Source organism: Lampetra planeri, chromosome 10 (assembly GCF_965212315.1).
Source record: "Lampetra planeri chromosome 10, kcLamPlan1.2.h2, whole genome shotgun sequence".
NCBI classification, from domain to species: domain Eukaryota; kingdom Metazoa; phylum Chordata; class Hyperoartia; order Petromyzontiformes; family Petromyzontidae; genus Lampetra; species Lampetra planeri.
The window spans coordinates 15,631,034-15,650,765 of NC_136116.1; the positions used below are offsets into that span (position 1 = coordinate 15,631,034).

Consider the following 19,732-nt stretch of genomic DNA (forward strand, 5'->3'; position numbering starts at 1 on the left):
CCTTCAGGGGAAAGGAGGCACAGCCCTGCACATGCTGGAGGAGGTTTTGGCATTCGAGCGCAAGTTGACAGTGTTTGTCAAAGATTTACAGAGAGGTACACTGTCTCACTTTCCCTCTTTGAGAGAGTTCAAACAAAGTCATGATACGATAAATTTGGAATATTTCAAGTCTGCAATCACCACAATGCAAAGTTCGTTTGGGAAACGATTCTGTGAGTTCAGAGAGGAAAAAACGACATTATCCTTCCCTGTCACTCCCCTGGCGATCGATCCATCCCTATTGAATATGACTGCATTTGCAGGTGTAAGTCAACCTGATCTTGAGATGGAACTGGCCGATATAGCCGACAAAGATATATGGGTGTCCAAGTTCAAATGCTTGACCGCTACTCTTGAGGATGTTGCCCGTCAGAAGGCCATTCTGGCTCAGAATCATAAATGGAGTGATATTGAAAACCTTCCCAAACAGGACAAACTTGTATTCGAAACATGGAATGCCATCCCCAACACTTATATAAACATGAAAAAGTATGCATTTGGAGTCCTGTCGATCTTCGGCTCCACATATGTATGTGAGCAGGTCTTCTCCAACATGAACTATATTAAAAACAAACATCGATCACGCCTCACAGATGACAGCTTGCAAGCCTGTGTGAAAATGAAGGTGACGTCTTACAGCCCTGATGTGCAGACACTGTGCACTGAGGTTCAGGAGCAAAAATCCCATTAACCAGGTAATTTAGCTATTAATTAGCAAAAATATATTTTACATTGTTAAGTGAAAAAGTCCTTTTTTTATTCAGATTGACAGCTGACTGCACGATCCTGTATATAGCAGTAAGGTAAGAAACAATATATGCAGTGTTATATTTGTTTTAAATGTTGCAATGGTTTTGCGGCTCCCAGTTTATTTTTTCCTTCGGAAACGGGTCCAAGTGGCTCTTTATGTCTTAAAGGTTGCAGACCCCTGAGCTAGATGATACCAGGCCACCTTGTGTTTGAATGGGGTCCTGAGTGTACACCCACCACCGGAGTGGAAGAATGGCAGGCACATCTTACAGATTAGAAGTCGATGGTCAGTGGGCAGATCAGCTTCACGGTAGGTCCTAGTATCAAGGACATGGGCCCGCATCCGCTGTTCCGTCACTACGTAGTCCAGCAGATGTTCTTGCTTGGACCCGGCATGTATCCATGATGTTGTGTGCCGATGCCAGAACAGCGTGTTGGTAATTACAAGCCCATGGGCTGCACAAAAATCTCGCAGCCTCCTACCATTGTTATTGGGCTGATCTGGCCCATGCCTTCCAACCACTCCAGATCAGGTGCCAGCATCATGACCAACTCGGGCATTGAAGTCGCCCAACAGGATGACTCTATCCCGAGGGGCCACTTTAGCTAGCACCTGTGACAGGTCATAGAAGCTACCCGACTCATCGGCCTTGCCTGCATCCCTCCACAGATGTTCGTCTTCGGTGGAGGCATAAGTAACCACGACCACCACTTCTCGCCTCCGGTTGATGAGAAGGCGAGCCCAAAGTAGTCTGGGGCTTACCGCTTTCCACACCTCACCGCCACGCTCCCACGCCCCCTTCATTATTTTGTTCAGAAGAAGAGCCACCCCCTGTTGTTTGGTGGTCTCCTGCCCCGAGTAGAGGACTGTCCACCCCTCATGGTGGCAGGAGCCAGAACCGGTCCACCGGACCTCCTGAATAGCAGAGATCCAGGCGGTACCGGTCCAGCTCCCGACAGAGGGAGTGGCAGCCTCTCCTCCGCAGTGAGCATTCGAACATTCCACGTGGCCACCCTCAGTAGTATTGTTGTTTCTGGAGGAGCCCCGAGGGTAGAGATTCAATCTCCTGGCTCTGCCAAATTGGGTTTGGCCAGGAGACATCAGTCGCATGTCCCCCCGGGGCCTCTGGCACAAGCGTATTAATTATATATATGTAATAAAAGACTCAGACGCTTCTCTCTGTCCTGTGTCCTTTATTTGGGTTCGATCTCTTTTCCCTCACGGTACTCCCCTATATACTCTCTGCTCTGCAGCCCCAGGCTGCTGTCGCTCACGTAGCCCAACTCCCTCCTAGCAGACCCGCTGCTGTCACGTCGTGCAGACCCCTGCTGCCCGACTCCTCCCTTGCAGACCCGCTGCTCTCTGCAGCCTCCTCGCTGCTCCTGCTGCCCGGGGGTCAGTCACCGTTGGCCGACGGTGCCGATCCTCGTGGCTCGGGTGTGTGGCGATCTCGCCACTCTCTCCTCACCCTTCGCCCTGCGTGGCCTCCCACTTTCCCAGTCTCCGATCCCTCCCGACTGCTTCCGGTTACCCCCCTTATAGACCCTTACCCTCTCCCCCACGTGACGTAACTCCTCCCCACATGACGTCACTTCCGGGAGGTCGTTTACGCCCACATTACATATATTTAGGCGTGGTTTTGTGGTAATTGAAGGTGGAGGGGTTACCAGCCCCTTGCACCCGTCCAGAGCCCCCATTTGGCCACTGTGGTGGTTACAAACGCCATGAGGGGAATGGCCGATCTACATTGGCCCTGCTCCCACAGCACTGCCGACTACAGCGTTGCCGTCCGGCACCACAAGGAGGTAGGGGGTTGTTTTTGCCGAATACACACACTATTACACACACACCCCGAGACTATGATATCAGTTATTTATTATCCAAATGTTTATAGTCTTCTGTAAGCTTGCCAGTACATTCATTTCATTTGGTGTAGTCATAACATTTAAATAACAAAAAATATACAGTAGAAAAATGCAACTGTAAGTGCACACAGTAGGTGTTGCCTTCAGCGTGTTTCACTGGCCCGTATCCCCACACTAAACACCGGCAATCATTAATATCCCATTGCTGAATGCTTACCACTAAGTGGTACATAGAAAAGAAGCACATACACACACAAACATATAAACCTTATTAATTAACAAATTATAATTTACTCCCAGCCCGTGGCATCAGCTTTTTAGTGATATCACGTGTTCTCATCGACCCACACTAAGTGCGCTGGTTGACGTGACGACACAACCACCCGCGTCCTGCAAAACTGCAAATCTACATCGTCCGTGAGAGCAGATCTCCTCCTCGTACAGTACCACGTCATCACTTGCGGCCACTTTGGATACTACCCAGGGAACCTCACCCAAAGTGCTATATTTGTTTTACAAAGTAGGGCCATTGCCTGAAACGTCACCCGTTTTATATTGTTTCTTTGAAGGCAGTGTTATTGACGGATGTGTTGGAGTCGTTTTGTTAATTGTGCTCATGCACCACTGCCAACGCAGCGTCACCAGACGTTATGTGTTGTTGTTGAATAATGTACGGAGGAGTTTGCTGCAATGCTGAGACGGGATCTCAAAATTAGCCAAAAGATGCTAATAAACTTGTAGGTCATTAAATCCAGCTTGTTTATAAAATGTACAGAGTTTGACTGCCCCAAACTGGCCAATAGCTTCACAATGTCGTTGAGATTACACAAAGATGTAATTACGATCATTAACACGAGCATACACATTCACTTCGGCTGGAGCAATGTTCGTTTATAACTTAAACAGACAACGCAATTGTTTAATCTCGGAAATGAAATTGCAATTAACTCACCGATGATTCGGCCTAATGAGCACCATGCTTCCGCATTAACCAACTCCCGGGACGTTTGTTAAAGCAAGGAACAGCCTGGATTTGTCTCATCACAGAGTGTGAGCAGTGTTTTACTGAAGGACCTGACATTACGGATGAAAGCCAGGTAGGCACACTCACCCTATGGGCCCAACATTTCTTCTCCAGCTAAACACGTCTCTTTTTATTAAATAACCCACTATGCCAAAGAGAGGAGCATCTTTCAATCCCAACACACACGTGCATAATGTCGTCTGTGGTGCATCTCTGGCCGACACGAAGCCACCTGCGGGCAGTCGCCTTGACGAGCCACACACCCGGCTCATGAGACTGGACGTAGAATGTTGCTCGTTTTAACAAAAGCATCCGAGATAAATTTATCTGGGAAGCCCACTGATCAATGGAAAGGGTGCTTTCTTTTATTGATATAAGCAAACCCTTTGGCCAGATTCACAATGCGATACAGTAGACGACATCACGTTCATGATTTACAGGTGATGAAGAATGTCAGCAATCGACAGGAAATGGGCATTTGCCAGCACGTGAATCTGGTCCCTTATCTATTATTTTATTACCCACAATTCTCAAAGGTGGCACATGAATTCGCATCTAAAGTAGCCCGGTTAGAGACTGCAATTTTATAACTCGTCTTTAGAAAACACAAATCTTATATAAAACACACTTCTTCCCTAGGTGAGCACCAGCATTATTAAATCCTTCAAATGACCTTGCCAATGCATCCACAACAACGTTTGGTCAAGTAAAAACCCTGAATGGTTAGTCAGCTACTAGGCAGCAACGCACGCTGCGGGCCCTGGCGCACGGCCACGCGCGCGCCTAGTCCAGTTTGTCCACAACACTCGGCAGCTGCACCAGCTTGAGGGAGGAGCCCAGGTGACAGGCCACGGTGGTGTTGTTGATGGGCAGCAGGGCGCGGGGCAGCTGCAGCTCATCGCACGCCGGCAGGCAGACCGTCTGCAGCAGGGCGCCGTAAGCCAGCTCCCACAGGCTGAGGCAGCCCGGTGCCCCGGTGACCAGCACGCTCTCCGCCAGCACGGCGAAGCTGGAGCCACAGTCGGGCTCCTGGTGTGCAGGCCACATGCAAGGACATCACACACACACATCACACACAGCCACGACCACGGGGATGTAACAAGAATGTGGATGCTGGGTGCAGTTCATGAGCAGTTCACAAGTTCAGCAGAAAGTGCCAGGATGGAAAGTTTCAGTGGTGAAAACACCACACAAACACGTTCTGTGCAAACGACAAACGGACTGACTGGGTTCCCCGAGGTGAATGGAGATAACCTCTGTTCATCATTCGTTGGACAGCAACCAGTCCTGGCTCTATTGGGCCCCACAAACCACACGTAAGGTGAATATAGCGGAGGAACCGTTATCATGCTTTCACCATGCCCACTCCAATGCTCACTCCCCTATGGAATTCTGTGTTTTCCTGTTTGGAAACACAAACTGTGACTTGCTGGGATGTTCTGCACCTTAATGACCCTGGAATTGGCTCTATTTTCCCCACCACAGCGGACCATTCCACGACGCGCATCGCAGACGCAGCAGAAAATGCTACACACAAGTGGTGAAACGCGTTGAAATTAAAATCTGGGAATATTTCTGCTGCCTTTTTGCAACTAAAAGATGGTGGAGTATCGGATTCAATCGCCTGTAACAAGTTTCGACGAACAAACTCAAATTGAAACCATCGAGAACTAAATTTGCACCACGTGGAAAACCCGCGTGCAGCAGACACGCAGGATTCTGAGCTTGACATTCGCAAGGAGCACACGCACGACGCGACTGTCCGTTGCAAAAGTGGCCCGGAGTTACGCCGGGCCACGACGGGAAAGACGCGGCACCTGGAGGATGGTGAAGAGCTGCGAGCCACTGCAGCGGTCCCACACGCACAGCTTGTCGTCCACGCCGGCACTGATCACGTAGCTGGCGGTGCACGAGAGGCACACGACGTCGCCGCGGTGCCCGTACATCTGGCTCACGCGGCTCCCTGTGAGCGCGTCCCAAAGACACACGGCTCCGTCGCGGCCGCCGCTGCACAGCGTCATGTTCTGCGTGCACGGAGGAGCAAAACGTATCATTTTCGCGTAATATATTTGACTTCAAATGCATTGCCCACGTGATAGGTAACCAGTTCAATCACTTTTCCTACAAAAAGTGTTTTTGTTAAGACACCGTTGAAGATAAAATGCTTGGGAGCAAGCGCTCCCCCCCCCTCCCGTGGGGCCGCGTGGTCCACCTGGTCCAGGTAGGCAGTGGTCACTCCGGCTTGGTGGCCTCGCAAGGTGAACAGACAGCACGAGTCTTCGAGCTTGAACACCTAAACGAGAGACACCGCACATCAACCGACTTGCACCGCTAAGATCCCCCGACACAGAGTTGTTCACAGCCCTCATTGTGATTCAGAAATAGACCGCGTGATCAATTGGTCAAATTTGGGTAGTTGATAGACCTAGATTTGAAGCTTTCGTGACTGCAAGGATTCATACTCTTAGGTTTTTTTGGTAAAGTCACGTAGGTAAGAGATAAATAATAAAAAAATAATAAAAGAAATAATAGAAATAAAATAAAAAATCACGACGTTTCGGAGGCAACACAAGCTTCCGTATTCAGGTGGAACCGTCACAGCACGATTGTTGTATCAAGTAAAGAGAAATCCCAAGAGACCCGACCTTGTATATATACTGGTTGAGGGGGGAGGAGCCAGGGTAGGCCCCTGGAGAGGAGTTTCTTATGATAAGGTTGGTGCGGCTGAGGCTGCTGTTGGGACTGAGCCTTTATTGTGTAGACTGGTTGAGCGTAGAGGAGCCAGGGTGGGCCGCGGGAGAGGAGTTGTTATGATATGGTTGGTGCGGCTGCTGCTGCTGGGACTGAGCCTTTGTTACGTAGATGGCAGAAGCAGAAAAGCAAGTCAGGACAAAGCAGCCCCTTGCTATGTTGCTGGGTGGGTAAAACTCAAAGCAGGCAACCAGCGTGTGAAAAAAGAAGCTAAACATGATCAAACAAAACTGGCTGTCTATCAGTAAACTGTACGGTAACTAAAGAATAGTGCCTGTCAAATAAGATGGTCCAAATATGTGTAGTTAAATCTTTTTTGCATGGTTAATAACATCTTTCCAATGATTACTCAGTTTGTACCCCTCATCACGGTTGAAGTTATGTCTGTGTGATCGAGTCGTGCCGCATCCGCGTGGCCGTGCAGCCGCGTGCCTTGAGCGTGTGATCCTCGCTGCCCGTGACGACGCGCCCCGCCGCAGCCCTCAGCGTGGTGATCGGTTTGTGGTGCGCGGGGCAAACGGAGTGCATAAGCCGGCAAGACACGTCGCCGTCACCATCGCCTTCCGCGTCCCCGCAGGGCGCCCGCAACACCGGCGGGCGCCGCCCGTCTCGCGTGACCGGCGCTGCTGCAGCTGCTGCTGCACAACATGCCACTATCAGTTTGTTCGGTCCAAATGCGCCATTTCTTTGCTACCCGGATGCTAAACGGTAAAGAAACATTTTAAAGCAACACAAAGAAAACTGCGCAATAATGTACTCGTCAATAATCCGCGTGTGGTGCCAGTAGGGTGAGAGCGAGAGGCACGCACCATGGCCGTGCCTCTGCAGGCTGCTCGTCTCCAGCAGGAAGAAGTCGAGAGTCCCGTTGAGCCGTGCCGCCACGATGCTGCACGACGCAGCAGCAGCAGCGGCAACGGTGAGCAAAGGCGCAGAGGGCACGGCGATTAGGAACGCACGAGTAGCCATCAGTAGCCATGAGCAACGTTACAACGGAGAAGAGAGCTCGTGACCATCAATACAGCTCAGGAATGGGCTCATGAGTAAGTGCAGATGTTTCTGAGTGAGTTAATCAAAATCGAGCAGTGCGATTTGTGATCTATTGCCTTCAAGTCACGCAAATCCACCAGGGGCAGAGGGGGGATCATCGCTCCCAAAGGAGGCGGGGGTTTCAGGTGATAGGGTGGTTTTCATTACTGGAAAGCGAACGTTGGGGCTTCATCCGACTCCTCCAACCAAACGGCGCAATGAAATCGATACGGATTCCCCGGCGCCACGGTCTGGCGCGAGAGTCCATTGTGAAGACTCGCGGAACGCATCCGCTCGGCCCGACAGGGCCACGCCGAGAGCGCTCACTTGTTCTGTGAGAAGGAGAGAGCGATGATGCCGGCTACCCCCTCTTCGTGGCAGCAGTGCAGCGTTCCGCTCTGCGCATCCCACACCTGTGCGGGGGGGGTGGGGGGGTGCAAGCACAGCGCGGGCTCCATCAGCACGGCTTGCTGGACCACAGTCGCGGTCCTCAAACTCCCTGCCTACCCGTGGGCGTGTCGACGTCGCCACATCCTGGCTTTCCAGCATTCGGCAGTTATAGCAAGTGGATTTATTTCCATCTGTATGGGGATTAAATGCTACCTCCTCCCCTCCTCACACACGTGGGTTTTCTCTCGGTATTTAGATTTCCTCCAGCAAATTGCACACTTCAGTTGGCGGTCGACGTTCGAAGCGGACTGCGACCCTCAAACAAATCACTTGAGACGCCGGTGTATGGCAGCAAGAGCAGTTTATACAAATGCTGTCGCAAAAGATTACACGTTGGGCCCAATGGTACTTTGCTCACTGCGTGATGGAGTTGGCCAAACTTGCCTCCTTGCGTAATTGTTGGCGCTGGTTCTGGCTGCCTTCCCGCTTGTCTGTTGGTTTTCCAACACATTTCTGTGATGGGTTTACACGTTACAGCGCTACAGCATTGAGAATGAATTCGCATGAATTATTCAATACCAAATAAATGTTTATTATGATTATAAATCACATTTAGAGCTAGAATGCACATGCATCGCAGATTGTGCAGGGTTAGTTCAACTACTCCACGAACGATGTGACATGTGCAAAGCTGCACGATTATATGAGCAAACTCACTTCATAAAATTCCCTGAACCATTTGGGTCCCGAGCAAAGGCTCTTCAAACCTCCGGCTTGGACCCCGTGAAACACAAGCTGCCGAGCAGAGCGGACGGAAACGAGCTCTGACAACAGACATTGTTTCCGACCCCAGAGCGGAACCAACCCCTGGCTTCAATTCGACCAGAAAACACTGGAGCTCGCCCAAGCGCACGAGGACCTCGCACACGCGCTGCGTCCGTCTCACGCACGCAGGAAATATAGAGCAGAGCCCCGATGGCGACCGCGGCTCCACACCGCCAACTACGTAACACATCCTCAACCACCGCTGCCCAACAGATCGCTCCACGGAGGAGTGGAGGAGCCACGCACGGCCTCCGTAAACGCCAGCAATTGGCTCAATAAGCTGGACCTAAATGTCTAAAGTGCTTTTTGAGTTTTACATTCAGCCTTAGGAAAGGAGATTACAATTTAAAACACACAGCTAATTAATCACAGAACTGTTGTCACTGGATGTTATAAAAAAATAAAATGTGGCACTACATTTTCAACAAACCGATTTCCATTATGACAATTTTTTTCTGAAAATGTTTTGCCATTTGATGTTATGGAACATATGTTTCACACCATACGTAGCCAACTGTGCTAATCAGAGGTGAGGGAAAAGGAAAACAAATGAAACACAAAAAGCAGTTATAACAATGGGTTCAACAGTTGTGATCAATCCTGCAATGTTTAAAGTTTATTCAATGGTTCTACCAGATTTACATTTCTGCCTTTGATTTTCCTACTTGCCTACGTCCACACAATATGCACAGCACACTCTTTGCTCTAGAAAGTCTTTTGTCACTGAACTTTGGACCGAACTATGTTTACGTCAGTATAACTAGAATGTTAAATACAGTGGAGATAAAATCTCAACGCTCTCACCTCCAAGCGGCCGTTTCCACAGCCCACCACAACAATGCCATCCTTCACGGCCATGCTCCAAATGACGCCGTGACAGCTCTCGGGGCCGACGGACTCATCTGCAGGAGGGCCGGGCCCTGCCCCGAGCCCCGACTCATCCCCTTCTCCACCTCCACGCGGAGATCTGCAAGCCACCTCGCTGGGCTCTCCACACGATCTCTCCGGCAAACTGTCCTCTTGTAACCTCGCTTTTGGCAGCGAGGGCGAGCGGGCCGCGGCCTTGCCTGCCGATGCATCGTGTAAGCCCTGCTCCGCCGACGAGTCTCTAGCTCTCCGTGTCCGCCGGTGACTCCCACAAGGGGGCTCGTACGAATCGTCCGAGAGCCCAGCTGCAAAGGAGAATGCGGAATGGGCACCGCTGGGAATTGAGTTCGGGCTTCCGTCAAATCTGGGATGACAAAAGCTGGAGAAGTCGTAGCCGGAGGAGGGGCTATTAGGCGTGTCGTGAATCGGCGACGTGGGGCTGCTACGATCCCCAAACAGGGGGCTTGCGGGGAGACTTCCGGCAGCCTGTGCATCCGCGGTCTCGAGCCAAGGCCTTGGTCCGACGCATCCGTCGACCGCTTCCGCACGGCCACAGCCGCCGTCCAAGTCTTTGAGCCTCGTGCTGTGTGACGGAAGGCAGCGACAGCATGCAACATGCACCGCGACGATGTCAGTCAAACTCACCCTGCCTGCGCTGCCGGCACAAAGTGCATTTCGACAGCCAATGACCCACACGGTTCACAGGGTAGGTACCTGCTCAGACAGCCTCTCCTTTTCCAGCATGGTGGTAATGAAGGAAAACCACTTGACTCACAAATGCAAGGTTATGAGTAGAAATCCCAGTCGGGTTGACTTCGCAAATTGTCCATCTATGGTTGACATGATGCACCCCATTTTTTCGAGGTCAACAGTGATCATCCCACGGAGAAAATGGCCTTGTCATGGAAATGTAGAATCTCGGCTTGCCGGCTCAGGGCTGCCATTAGTGCCCGTTTGCACGTGGAGACACAGCAGATGACCATAAAACGACCTTCTACTATTACCTATTATTGTATTATTGTAAATAATGCGATCGTAAACTACATGTACCGTTTTTTCGCTACGTCCCATCAACACGTAGATTATAGCTCTGGAGTATAGTACGTAGTGTATGTAGGTATGTGAAGTTTATAACAGGTCCATAAACTAGTCCTCTGTCTTAGCAACTAAGGGTTGCTTAGACAGTCACCGTACATAGCCAACCGTGATAATCGGAGGTGTGGGGGAAGGTCACGAGATACGGGCAAGGCTCCAGTCTCCCGTGTGTTACTGCACAGGCAATAACAATAACTGTCAATGAACTGGCAGTAGTGCTGTATAAAGGCCGTGTAGGTCACAAAGGTTGTTTCAGCATATCTCTAAACAACTCCCTCTGCACACGTTGCATTGGCAATTACAATTACAATAGCACAACGGTAGTTTTTATCAGCTGCATGGTTATTTTGCACTTTCAGAAAAGAAAGTTTATTTTTAAAGTTGTACAGGACTACATTTTTGACGTACCTCTTGTGGTAATTTACGCTAACAAATGCTCATGCCCCCGTGAGACAACATACGGGGTATGGAGTATATGGCATGAAATTCTGCTCTCCCAGTTTCGCGTTCTCAGTCCCTGGCGTCCCCGAGGCGCCCTCCCCCTCGCTCCCTATCCCCCCCCCCCCTCTTTGACTTATATCGCCTCCTGGCATCTCTCCCACTTTAGTATACATTCTCTTGCTGTGGTGTTCACACATGATGATGATTGCTTGTGTTGCAATCGAAACGTCGTGATTTAATTTGATTTATTTTTTATTTTCTTTACCTACGTGACTTTACCGAAAGAACCAAGAGTATGGATCCTTGCAGTCACGAAAGGGTAATAAACATCAAAACGAGGTCACACATCCATCAATTGGCGAGCGATGCTTTGAAGAAAAGTTTGCATTTAATTCACAAACAAGTGAGGTTTGCGTTGCCGTAGAAACCGCGGTGGCAGTGCTGTGCACACGACGCGCTACCTGACGCGGTGGATGACGGTCACGCATCGGCCAGAGTGCGCGTCCCAAACACGGATCTGCCCGGCGAGGCAGCAGCTCACCAGCATTCCGCCGTCCACGGCCACGCACTCTATGTCCTTGGGTCCACGGGCAATCAACCCATCACACGGCACGCACAACACGGCCCCCGGTTAGCCGCGTGTATAGGTAGCAAGCATTCATGCATTTTGGCACAGGTCACAGGTAACTTAAAAGATTCAAAATTGTAAACAAGCGATTCTGTACCTTGCGAAGTGCGTGTCGTTTAAATAGGATTGTGCGCAAACACTTTCGCCTGAGCCTAGTCGGGTCTCACCTCGACTATTGAATCTCCACCTTTGCTCACTCTTCAGAGTAACCTCAAACCCCGATGACTAAAAGGATTTCCACTCAGGCATACATCAGTGAGGAAAATCCGAATTGATCCTGGGCCTCCGCTAATTCACTCAGCCTTAATTTAGTACCTGGCGCAGTCCGTATACATCAGCGCTAGAGGCAAAGTCGGTCGGGTGTGGTGCTAGCCCCACCAACCCCACGTTCACCATGCAAGCCTTTATTAGAGCTCGCCAACAGCACTCGACAAAATATGACAATTAATAATTTATTACATTTGGTATCGTGAATGTGATATGTTTAAGTCTGCAGTACTTTCACAATAGGGGGAAATGTTTCTATGTGTAAAGCCAATCGAGTAATTTGCAGAACAAATTTAAAATGTGGACCACGGCGCTAGCACACAATGGGAAAATGTCAAAACTGGGTGGTTTTTAACTTTTGCCTACAAAACTGGATCCCAAATGTCAAAACTGGGTGCACCCTGGGTGGCCAAAAACTTGAGTTTTGGACACTCAGGGTGCACCCAGTTTTGACATTTGTCAAATACACTTGATAATTGTATACTAGCACAGTGTGCCAGCACCCCATTCATCCAAACACTTGGTATTTGTATACTGGCACACTGTGCCAGCACCCCATTCATCTAAACACTTGGTATTAGTATGCTGGCACAGTGTGCCAGTATACAAACGGCAAGTAAGCGAGCTGGCACACTGTGCCAGTATACAAATGGCAAGTTAGGGTATGTTCGCGAGCTGTAAGTGTTACTGTAGTTGCAAGCTGGCACACTGTGCCAGTATACATATGGCAAGTAAGTGTTACTGTAGTAGCGAGCTGGCACACTGTGCCAGTATGCAAACGGCAAGTAAGCGAGCTGGCACACTGTGCCAGTATACAAATGGCAAGTTAGGGTATGTTCGCGAGCTGTAAGTGTTACTGTAGTTGCAAGCTGGCACACTGTGCCAGTATACAAATGGCAAGTAAGTGTTACTGTAGTAGCGAGCTGGCACACTGTGCCAGTATGCAAACGGGAAGTTTGTGGTGCAAGGTATGGAACATGAGCCACGAGAAACATCATTTGGAACGCTCTAAATCTGTGGCGACATATGGATGAATAACGCAAGGACCTAAACGTGTACAAAATGATACATTAAATCGTACACCTTCTTCACCCAGTTTTGACCTTTGTCCACATTGAACATCACCCAGTTTTGTCATATCAAAAAGCACCACCCTGTTTTGCCTGTCGTTTTCCAAGACCACCCAGTTTTGACATTTGGGATCCAGTTTTGTCGGCAAAAGTTAAAAACCACCCAGTTTTGACATTTTCCCAGCACACAATGGCCTCCTCTTTTCTAACCACGTCACGGCATCTCCAAGGTCCACTGCGAAGCAGGCGGCGTGTAGCGTGGAATGAAACCGCTGGGCCACGTCGCTGCCCAGCGGTCATTCGAGGCCGCGGGCGGGACGCGTGCACCCACAGTGACGCGCGCGCCCATGCAGGGCTCACCATTGGGTGCCCCGTGAGCGGTACGGGCGTGGCCTCGCTCACGGGGGGGCAGTACCCGTACTGGTCGCACGGCAACTCGCGCCGGCGCCGCCGCCCGTGCCGCGGGCCCAGCTGCCCATACGTCTTGGGGCACAGCAGCTTGTAGAGGCAGCAGGTGGTGAGCACCAGCAGGCCGCCCACAAGGAAGCCCACCCCCGCTGCCCTGCGCTCCGCACGCACGCACGCGAGGGGGCCCGAGCGTCGCTTACAGGCACAGTTCACCTCGCCGTCTACGTCCAGACACGGCGAGCATGAGGATCGCGTACTTATGTACGTGACGTGCGGCAAAACCATGTTCGTAGAGCATCTCAAGGTCATCAGGTCATGGCAGCTGATGCTGTTGATGCTATCACCTCTCACAATAGCGTCCTTCATGCTGCCAGACCTTGCAGTCAATCATTAAGTAGTAGTCACCACCCCGTGGTCACCAACCTCTGGGTGCCACTCCAGTGCCCGATGTGGCAACCTGCCCCTTGCACATCCCACCCATCACTATGTCTACATAATCTTCGTGCCACATCCGATTATCATTCAATTCTTAGCATCCTCTGTACGTTCCTATATTGAAAACCCAGAAATTTGCTTGTTCAAGTCAAGCTCTGACCTACAGACAAACATCCCGGCTACTCGGCTACAGAAACCTTCAGCACCAACCACATATATCAGTCAGCAGCGGCGGCAGCGGCGGTGGCAGCACACAAGTACGGCTATGATAAGCAGATGCAAGGATTGGTGTTTGGCAGCCATATATAAATGTAGTGAACCACGTTGTTCAACGTTGGGCTCAGCTGTGTCTGCTCGCATTAATTTAGATTATTGAGATTATTTTACTGATATACATTTTTACATGGTACGCCACCACTGTGCAGAGCTATCATTTGTGGCCAGGTAGCTTCTGCAAAATAAGTTAATACCTCAGTGGCCATAACCTGGTAAGATAAAAATTAACCCGTAAAAACAAAGTTTTTCACTATAAATCCTTTATATGTGTCGCGGCTAGAGTCCTCTCATCCTCTGGCTTGAGATGGCTGCCACCTATGGGTCAGATGATTGCCTGCCACCATTAAGCAATTGGTAATTACATATAATTTTTTTTTCCTAAAAAGTGTACATTTTGGGGAAAAATTTTCACGAAAATTAATTGTCACGCACAACGAGTCTGTGTGGAAAATGTCAGTTCGATTGGATCACGGGAAGTGGGTTAAAAAACGACCGAAAGATTTGCACGGTCCTAAGCGCGCAAGCAAGCAAGCAAGTGAACTTAATATAAAGGATTTAATTAAAAAAAGTTTCATTTATTTGCATATTTTTTTCAGTGATTTGTTTACCTTTCCTATATTTTGCACTCCTACCGTGTTTTTATGTTTGTTGTTGTTGTATTGTTTGTTGTTGTTGTATTGTTGTTGTTGTAACGTCCTGACCCGCCCCTACTGGACATCTGTGAAAAAGAGCTTCATATAAATATTCTGACTCTGATCACAGAGAATGGAGATGGCAAAGAGAGGAAGATGCAACAGCAAGAAACAGCACCGGTGGTTATCGCTGTCAACGTTGGTTTATAGTCCATGCAGCTAAGCACACAGTGCACCCAAGGGCATGCGGTTCGTGTCAGTGCAATGGCCATTTTTATTGTTATAGCACTTTATTACTCCACAGTATGTGTTTTGTTAAGGTGCAAAGGTGTTTTTTTTAAATAAAGGAACTGATAACAATCTCAGAGGCGGTTCCATGCGGTGTCATCCTGCTGTTCACATCCAAATGTTTTTCTCTCCAGATTTTGCCAGGAGTTGCAAGATAGCATGACCACGTGATCACGAATGGTGGTACTCGTGCACAACTGAACATTCCAAGGAGCAGGAAGCTGCGATTCCCTCTGAGAGTGAAAAGACAGGTGAACTTGGGACCCTTTTTGTCATTATTAAGATGATTAAAACAAGATGAGGCTTTCCCCTTTCGGCAAGTATCCCGGTGTAAATATGTTCAAACACGAAGTAAACCCCCATCACGAGGCGTCAAGTCTACATTAACCACACGTGCTTGTGGTAAAATATGCAAATAAACATATGTAGACAACGTATGCATTGTCCTTGAAAACTGGAGGCAGTTATGTGCAAATAACTTGTGTTAATCTTGCATGATTGATTCTTACAAGCATAACTAACTTCATGAGTCAAATAACCATATTCATTGATGACTCATTCCATGCTTAGAAATTTCCAGAGTGGTCATTAGTGTTGCTTGTGGTGCTGCGTTGTGACGTCACTGCGTTGTGACGTCACTGCGTTGTGACGTCACTGCGTTGTGACGTCACTGCGTTGTGAAGTCACTGCGTTGTGACGTCACTGCGTTGTGACGTCACTGCGTTGTGAGGTCACTGCGTTGTGACGTCACTGCGTTGTGACGTCACTGCGTTGTGACGTCACTGCGTTGTGACGTCACTGCGTTGTGACGTCACTGCGTTGTGACGTCACTGCGTTGTGAAGTCACTGCGTTGTGACGTCACTGCGTAACACTGCAGTGACATCACAACGCAGTGACGTCACAATGCAGTGTGACGTCGCTGCATTGTGACGTCACAATGCAGTGTGACGTCGCTGCATTGTGACGTCACAATGCATTGTGACGTCACAATGCATTGTGACGTCACAATGCAGCGACGTCACACTGCATTGTGACGTCACTGCGTTGTGATGTCACTGCAGTGTTACCGGTAGTAGGAGGTGAGCCCTGTCGGGGCGGGCAGCACGGGCAGCGCCGCCTTTTCACGCTCGTGCTGCAGCGCCAGGCGGTGCTGCTCCAACTCCATTGGGTGCTGCAGCGCCAGCGCGTCCTCCGGGGACAGCACCACCGACACCGGCACCACCGGCAGGATGCTGATGTACCTGCGCGGAATGACGCGCGCGGTGAATGGCATGCGGCGTAGTGCCGGGGCACGGCCCGCGCGGTGTAGCACGGCGCTTGTGCGGCAAAGCGCATAGGCCGCACGTACTTCCTGGCCAGGCTGATGTTGTAGTAGCTGAAGAGCGTGGGCCAGTGGCGGAACGAGAGCTGCCTCCACACCTCCTCGTCCTGCGCGCCGCTCCACGTGATGTCGGCGGGCGGCCGCTCGCGCTCCGCGTGCACGTTCAGGCTCTCCCAGCCGCGCGGGGCGGGCGCGGGGGGAGGCCGTCCGGGCCCCGCGTCGGGCGGCACGCTCCCGCGGCCCGGCTCGCGGCCCGCGCCCGATTCGCCGGGGGCCGCGGCCACGGTGGAGGCGGCGTCGCCCGCGGAGAGGGCGGCGGCGGCAGAGGCCCCTGGCGTCTCGTGGCTGAAGAGTCCGGCCATGGCCATGCGCGTGAGGTCGCCGCCGCCCAGCGGGCTCTGCTGCGCGACGCGCGAGGCGATGTACGCGCGCAGCCCCGTGGGGTCCGTGTACACGAGGATGCCGATCCATACGACGGTGCCCAGCTGCAGCGTCGGGCACGCGCACGTGTCAAGCGCCGCGCTCGCCCACAGCAAACGGCAACTACACAGATCCCCCCCCTCCAGCCATCACAGAAAGTGCTGTCAGCGAGCACCTATGAAGGCTGCCATGGCACACGAGGGGGTGGGTGGCCAGAAGCACTCCCCATGTTTACACACTGCACCAGGTACTCATTTGAGGCCGAGTCGATCTAGGGGAGGCCCAAGACTGGTTCAGATAATTGTCCACGGTGTTGGCCGTGAGCGGGAATTGAAATCTGGCCGCCAGCTTTGTAGCGCAGCGCGCTAACCGCTACACCTAGGTCTCGGCAAGGTAAGGTAAAAGTTAAAAGGTAAAAACAACGAGCCTATTTTTACCCTACCTTTTACCTTACCACAATACAATCACTCTAACCTACCTTTAACCCTTTAGCAGGTAAGGTAAAAGGTAAAAAACAACGAGCCTACCTTTTACCCTTACCCCATACAAATTACCCAATTACAGGGTAATTACTAGGGAACTACTACACATGAACAAGGTTTATAACGGTAAATGCTGGGTAGAGCGCTTTATTAATATAGAATACTCTCGATGATTCCAATTTTACACGCTTGTTGTTGTTGTTGTCATTGTTGTCGTCGTCGTCGTATCCTCAAATCTTGTAACTAAATTTTTACCCACTTCCTAATGTGGTATCGACTGCAAACTTGGTATACTTATGTCATACTGATGACAACACTATATTCTATCATAATTGTCCACACTCAACTGACGGCTGTAAATCACCACGGCCCCTTACGTTGTGGCGAGCTTCAGGGCCACTTCCTGGAGTCGTAGAGTTCTGTCATTACTCGTACGTTTAATAAAAGCGTGTTTTTTTAAAGTTTGTTTTAATATTACTTATTAAATGGAGGCCACGGACTGCGCCACGGAGCTTTTAGTGGTAAACCTACCGGGTAATTCTTCCGAGCTACCTTTACCCTACCCTTTACCTTACCCCTTGGCATGTCGACTTCTTTACCCTTTACCTTTACCCTTTTACCCGGTAAAAAGGGTAAATTACCTTACCTTGCCGAGGCCTAGCTACACCACCGCTCCCCACACAGCAAACACCACACGCACAAACACACAAAGCATTGCGCGCACACAGCAATCACGATACATAACCAGTATACCACACACACACAGGAAGTGTTCGTCATGCAATTAGCTTTACCGTAGCAGAGCTTAGCATCTGGAGCCTCAACGTGTGACACTCACCGGCAAGCGCCGTGCGCGGGAACTCACCATGATGACTCGCTGAGCCAACCGCGTGCGAGCGAAGAAGTAGACGACACGCAGGCGGCGCGGCAAGCGCAGCGTGCGCAGCGACGGGGGCGGTAGCGAGATGGAGTAGGGGAAGGACGCGGGCGGCTGGTGGCCTGGCCGCACCTCCCCGGGGCCTCGGGGGGCTTTGGAGCGAGCGCGAGGGGCCGGGGCGGGTATGGGCACGTGGAGCGCCTCCGGCGGGCCTCGCAGGGGGTGCTTGTGCAGGTCGGACAACTGCAAGCGTGCGGCGAGAGCGGAGACAGCGGAGAGGCAGCACCAGCGGGGTTATGGGGGTCCTGAAACCGGCCAGCCAAGCATCGTCAAGGCGAGGTCATCGTCCTCGAGCCGGCCGTCGAGTCATTCTCTCTCCACGACAACGAGCAAATATTGCGCACGTTATAAGTTGAAATTATGAAATTAAGGACTGCACGATAAAACCATTAACCTATTGGTTTCTCCCTCAATGCAGTCCAGCCTAGCTCTGACAGCAAGCACTGTGAACTAGGGCACCCTCGGTGACCGACACGTTCAGCATTGGGTAGGAGAGGCGGACAAGGGCTCCTGAAGCGGAAATGTGGAGTCATCTTCCACGACTACTCCTTTGTACATATGTTGAACTTTTTTCGCAACGTACGTAGCCAACCATGCGACTCACACCGGGTACCGCTCTACTGAGCCGGCTCTATCGGCACACGTGGTCATCTCGTGCCTCGAGTCCTACAGAGGCACGGGAGTGCAGGTGGCCATGTGGGGGGGTGACGCGTCCACTGATTGTTGCAGAGGTTCGGACCTTACCGCCACGAAGTACTACGCGCCGTCGTCACAGCGGACGCGAAGGATCCGGTGACGTCAGTCAAAAAGAATCGGCCGTTGTGTGCCACAAAAATTTGAAAGCTTTGAAAATTACACTGCAAATGACTCAATTGTGACGACACACAGAAACTGTGATACTACTGCAGACTGTGTCTGCGAAATACAACGCCTTTGCGATAGCCTTGCGCTAAAAGAACGACACGGATACCAAATGTCCCATCGTTATACCAGCACACCGCAAATAAAGCAGGAATCGCTCAAATATGCAGAAAATCGGTGATCTGCTGAAGGAGCCGTTTCCTGGGACCTGAGCTGACTTGCGGAGTAAGCAAGTCCGAAGCGAAACACAACACGTGCGTGCAAACTGGCTGCTGTGCACTGCTGCCTCACCTCCATGCGGCGGATGTCGATGGCCAGCACTGTTGTGAAGAAGAACATCTGCAGGAAGAAGTCGGACACGATCCCCACCAGAGCAAAGAGGCAGAACTCCTGGGAACAACCACACAACAGCAGACAATTCGTTTAATCCATTGATATCTTCAGTTCTACATAGCACTCGATATATCTATTTCACGTTACACAATGTGACCTTCAATAATAATGCTAATTCTGATTAGCACCTTGACGCACAGAGCATCTCAGAGAACTTGAGTGACTTGCATCATATCTCATCTCAAACATTTGAAAGGGCACCCACAGTGGCAGCAATCCATGCGGGCATAAGGTGACTC

At 50.7% G+C, this 19,732-nt stretch overlaps 1 protein-coding gene across 4 annotated transcripts in view; it reads right to left on the minus strand.

The window, feature by feature from the left end:
• Nucleotides 1–2,648: 2,648 nt before the first annotated feature.
• Nucleotides 2,649–19,732, minus strand: part of SCAP (SREBF chaperone) — a 31,663-nt gene continuing 14,579 nt past the window's right edge. For 2 of the 4 annotated variants that reach the window (XM_078598479.1, XM_078598480.1), the window contains exons 12-24: nt 19,392–19,490; nt 18,168–18,422; nt 16,428–16,885; nt 16,147–16,320; nt 13,400–13,601; nt 11,536–11,651; nt 9,476–10,121; nt 7,784–7,869; nt 7,240–7,316; nt 6,863–7,068; nt 5,892–5,972; nt 5,497–5,703; nt 2,649–4,708 (exon numbers count right to left, since the gene is read on the minus strand). In XM_078598479.1, the coding sequence (XP_078454605.1) occupies nt 4,463–4,708; nt 5,497–5,703; nt 5,892–5,972; nt 6,863–7,068; nt 7,240–7,316; nt 7,784–7,869; nt 9,476–10,121; nt 11,536–11,651; nt 13,400–13,601; nt 16,147–16,320; nt 16,428–16,885; nt 18,168–18,422; nt 19,392–19,490 (2,853 nt within the window). In that variant the 3' untranslated portion in view covers nt 2,649–4,462. Of the gene's footprint in view, nt 4,709–5,496; nt 5,704–5,891; nt 5,973–6,862; nt 7,132–7,239; nt 7,317–7,783; nt 7,870–9,475; nt 10,122–11,535; nt 11,652–13,399; nt 13,602–16,146; nt 16,321–16,427; nt 16,886–18,167; nt 18,423–19,391; nt 19,491–19,732 lie in introns of those variants that run through there. The other 2 variants (XM_078598482.1, XM_078598483.1) reach the window with 2 other exon arrangements.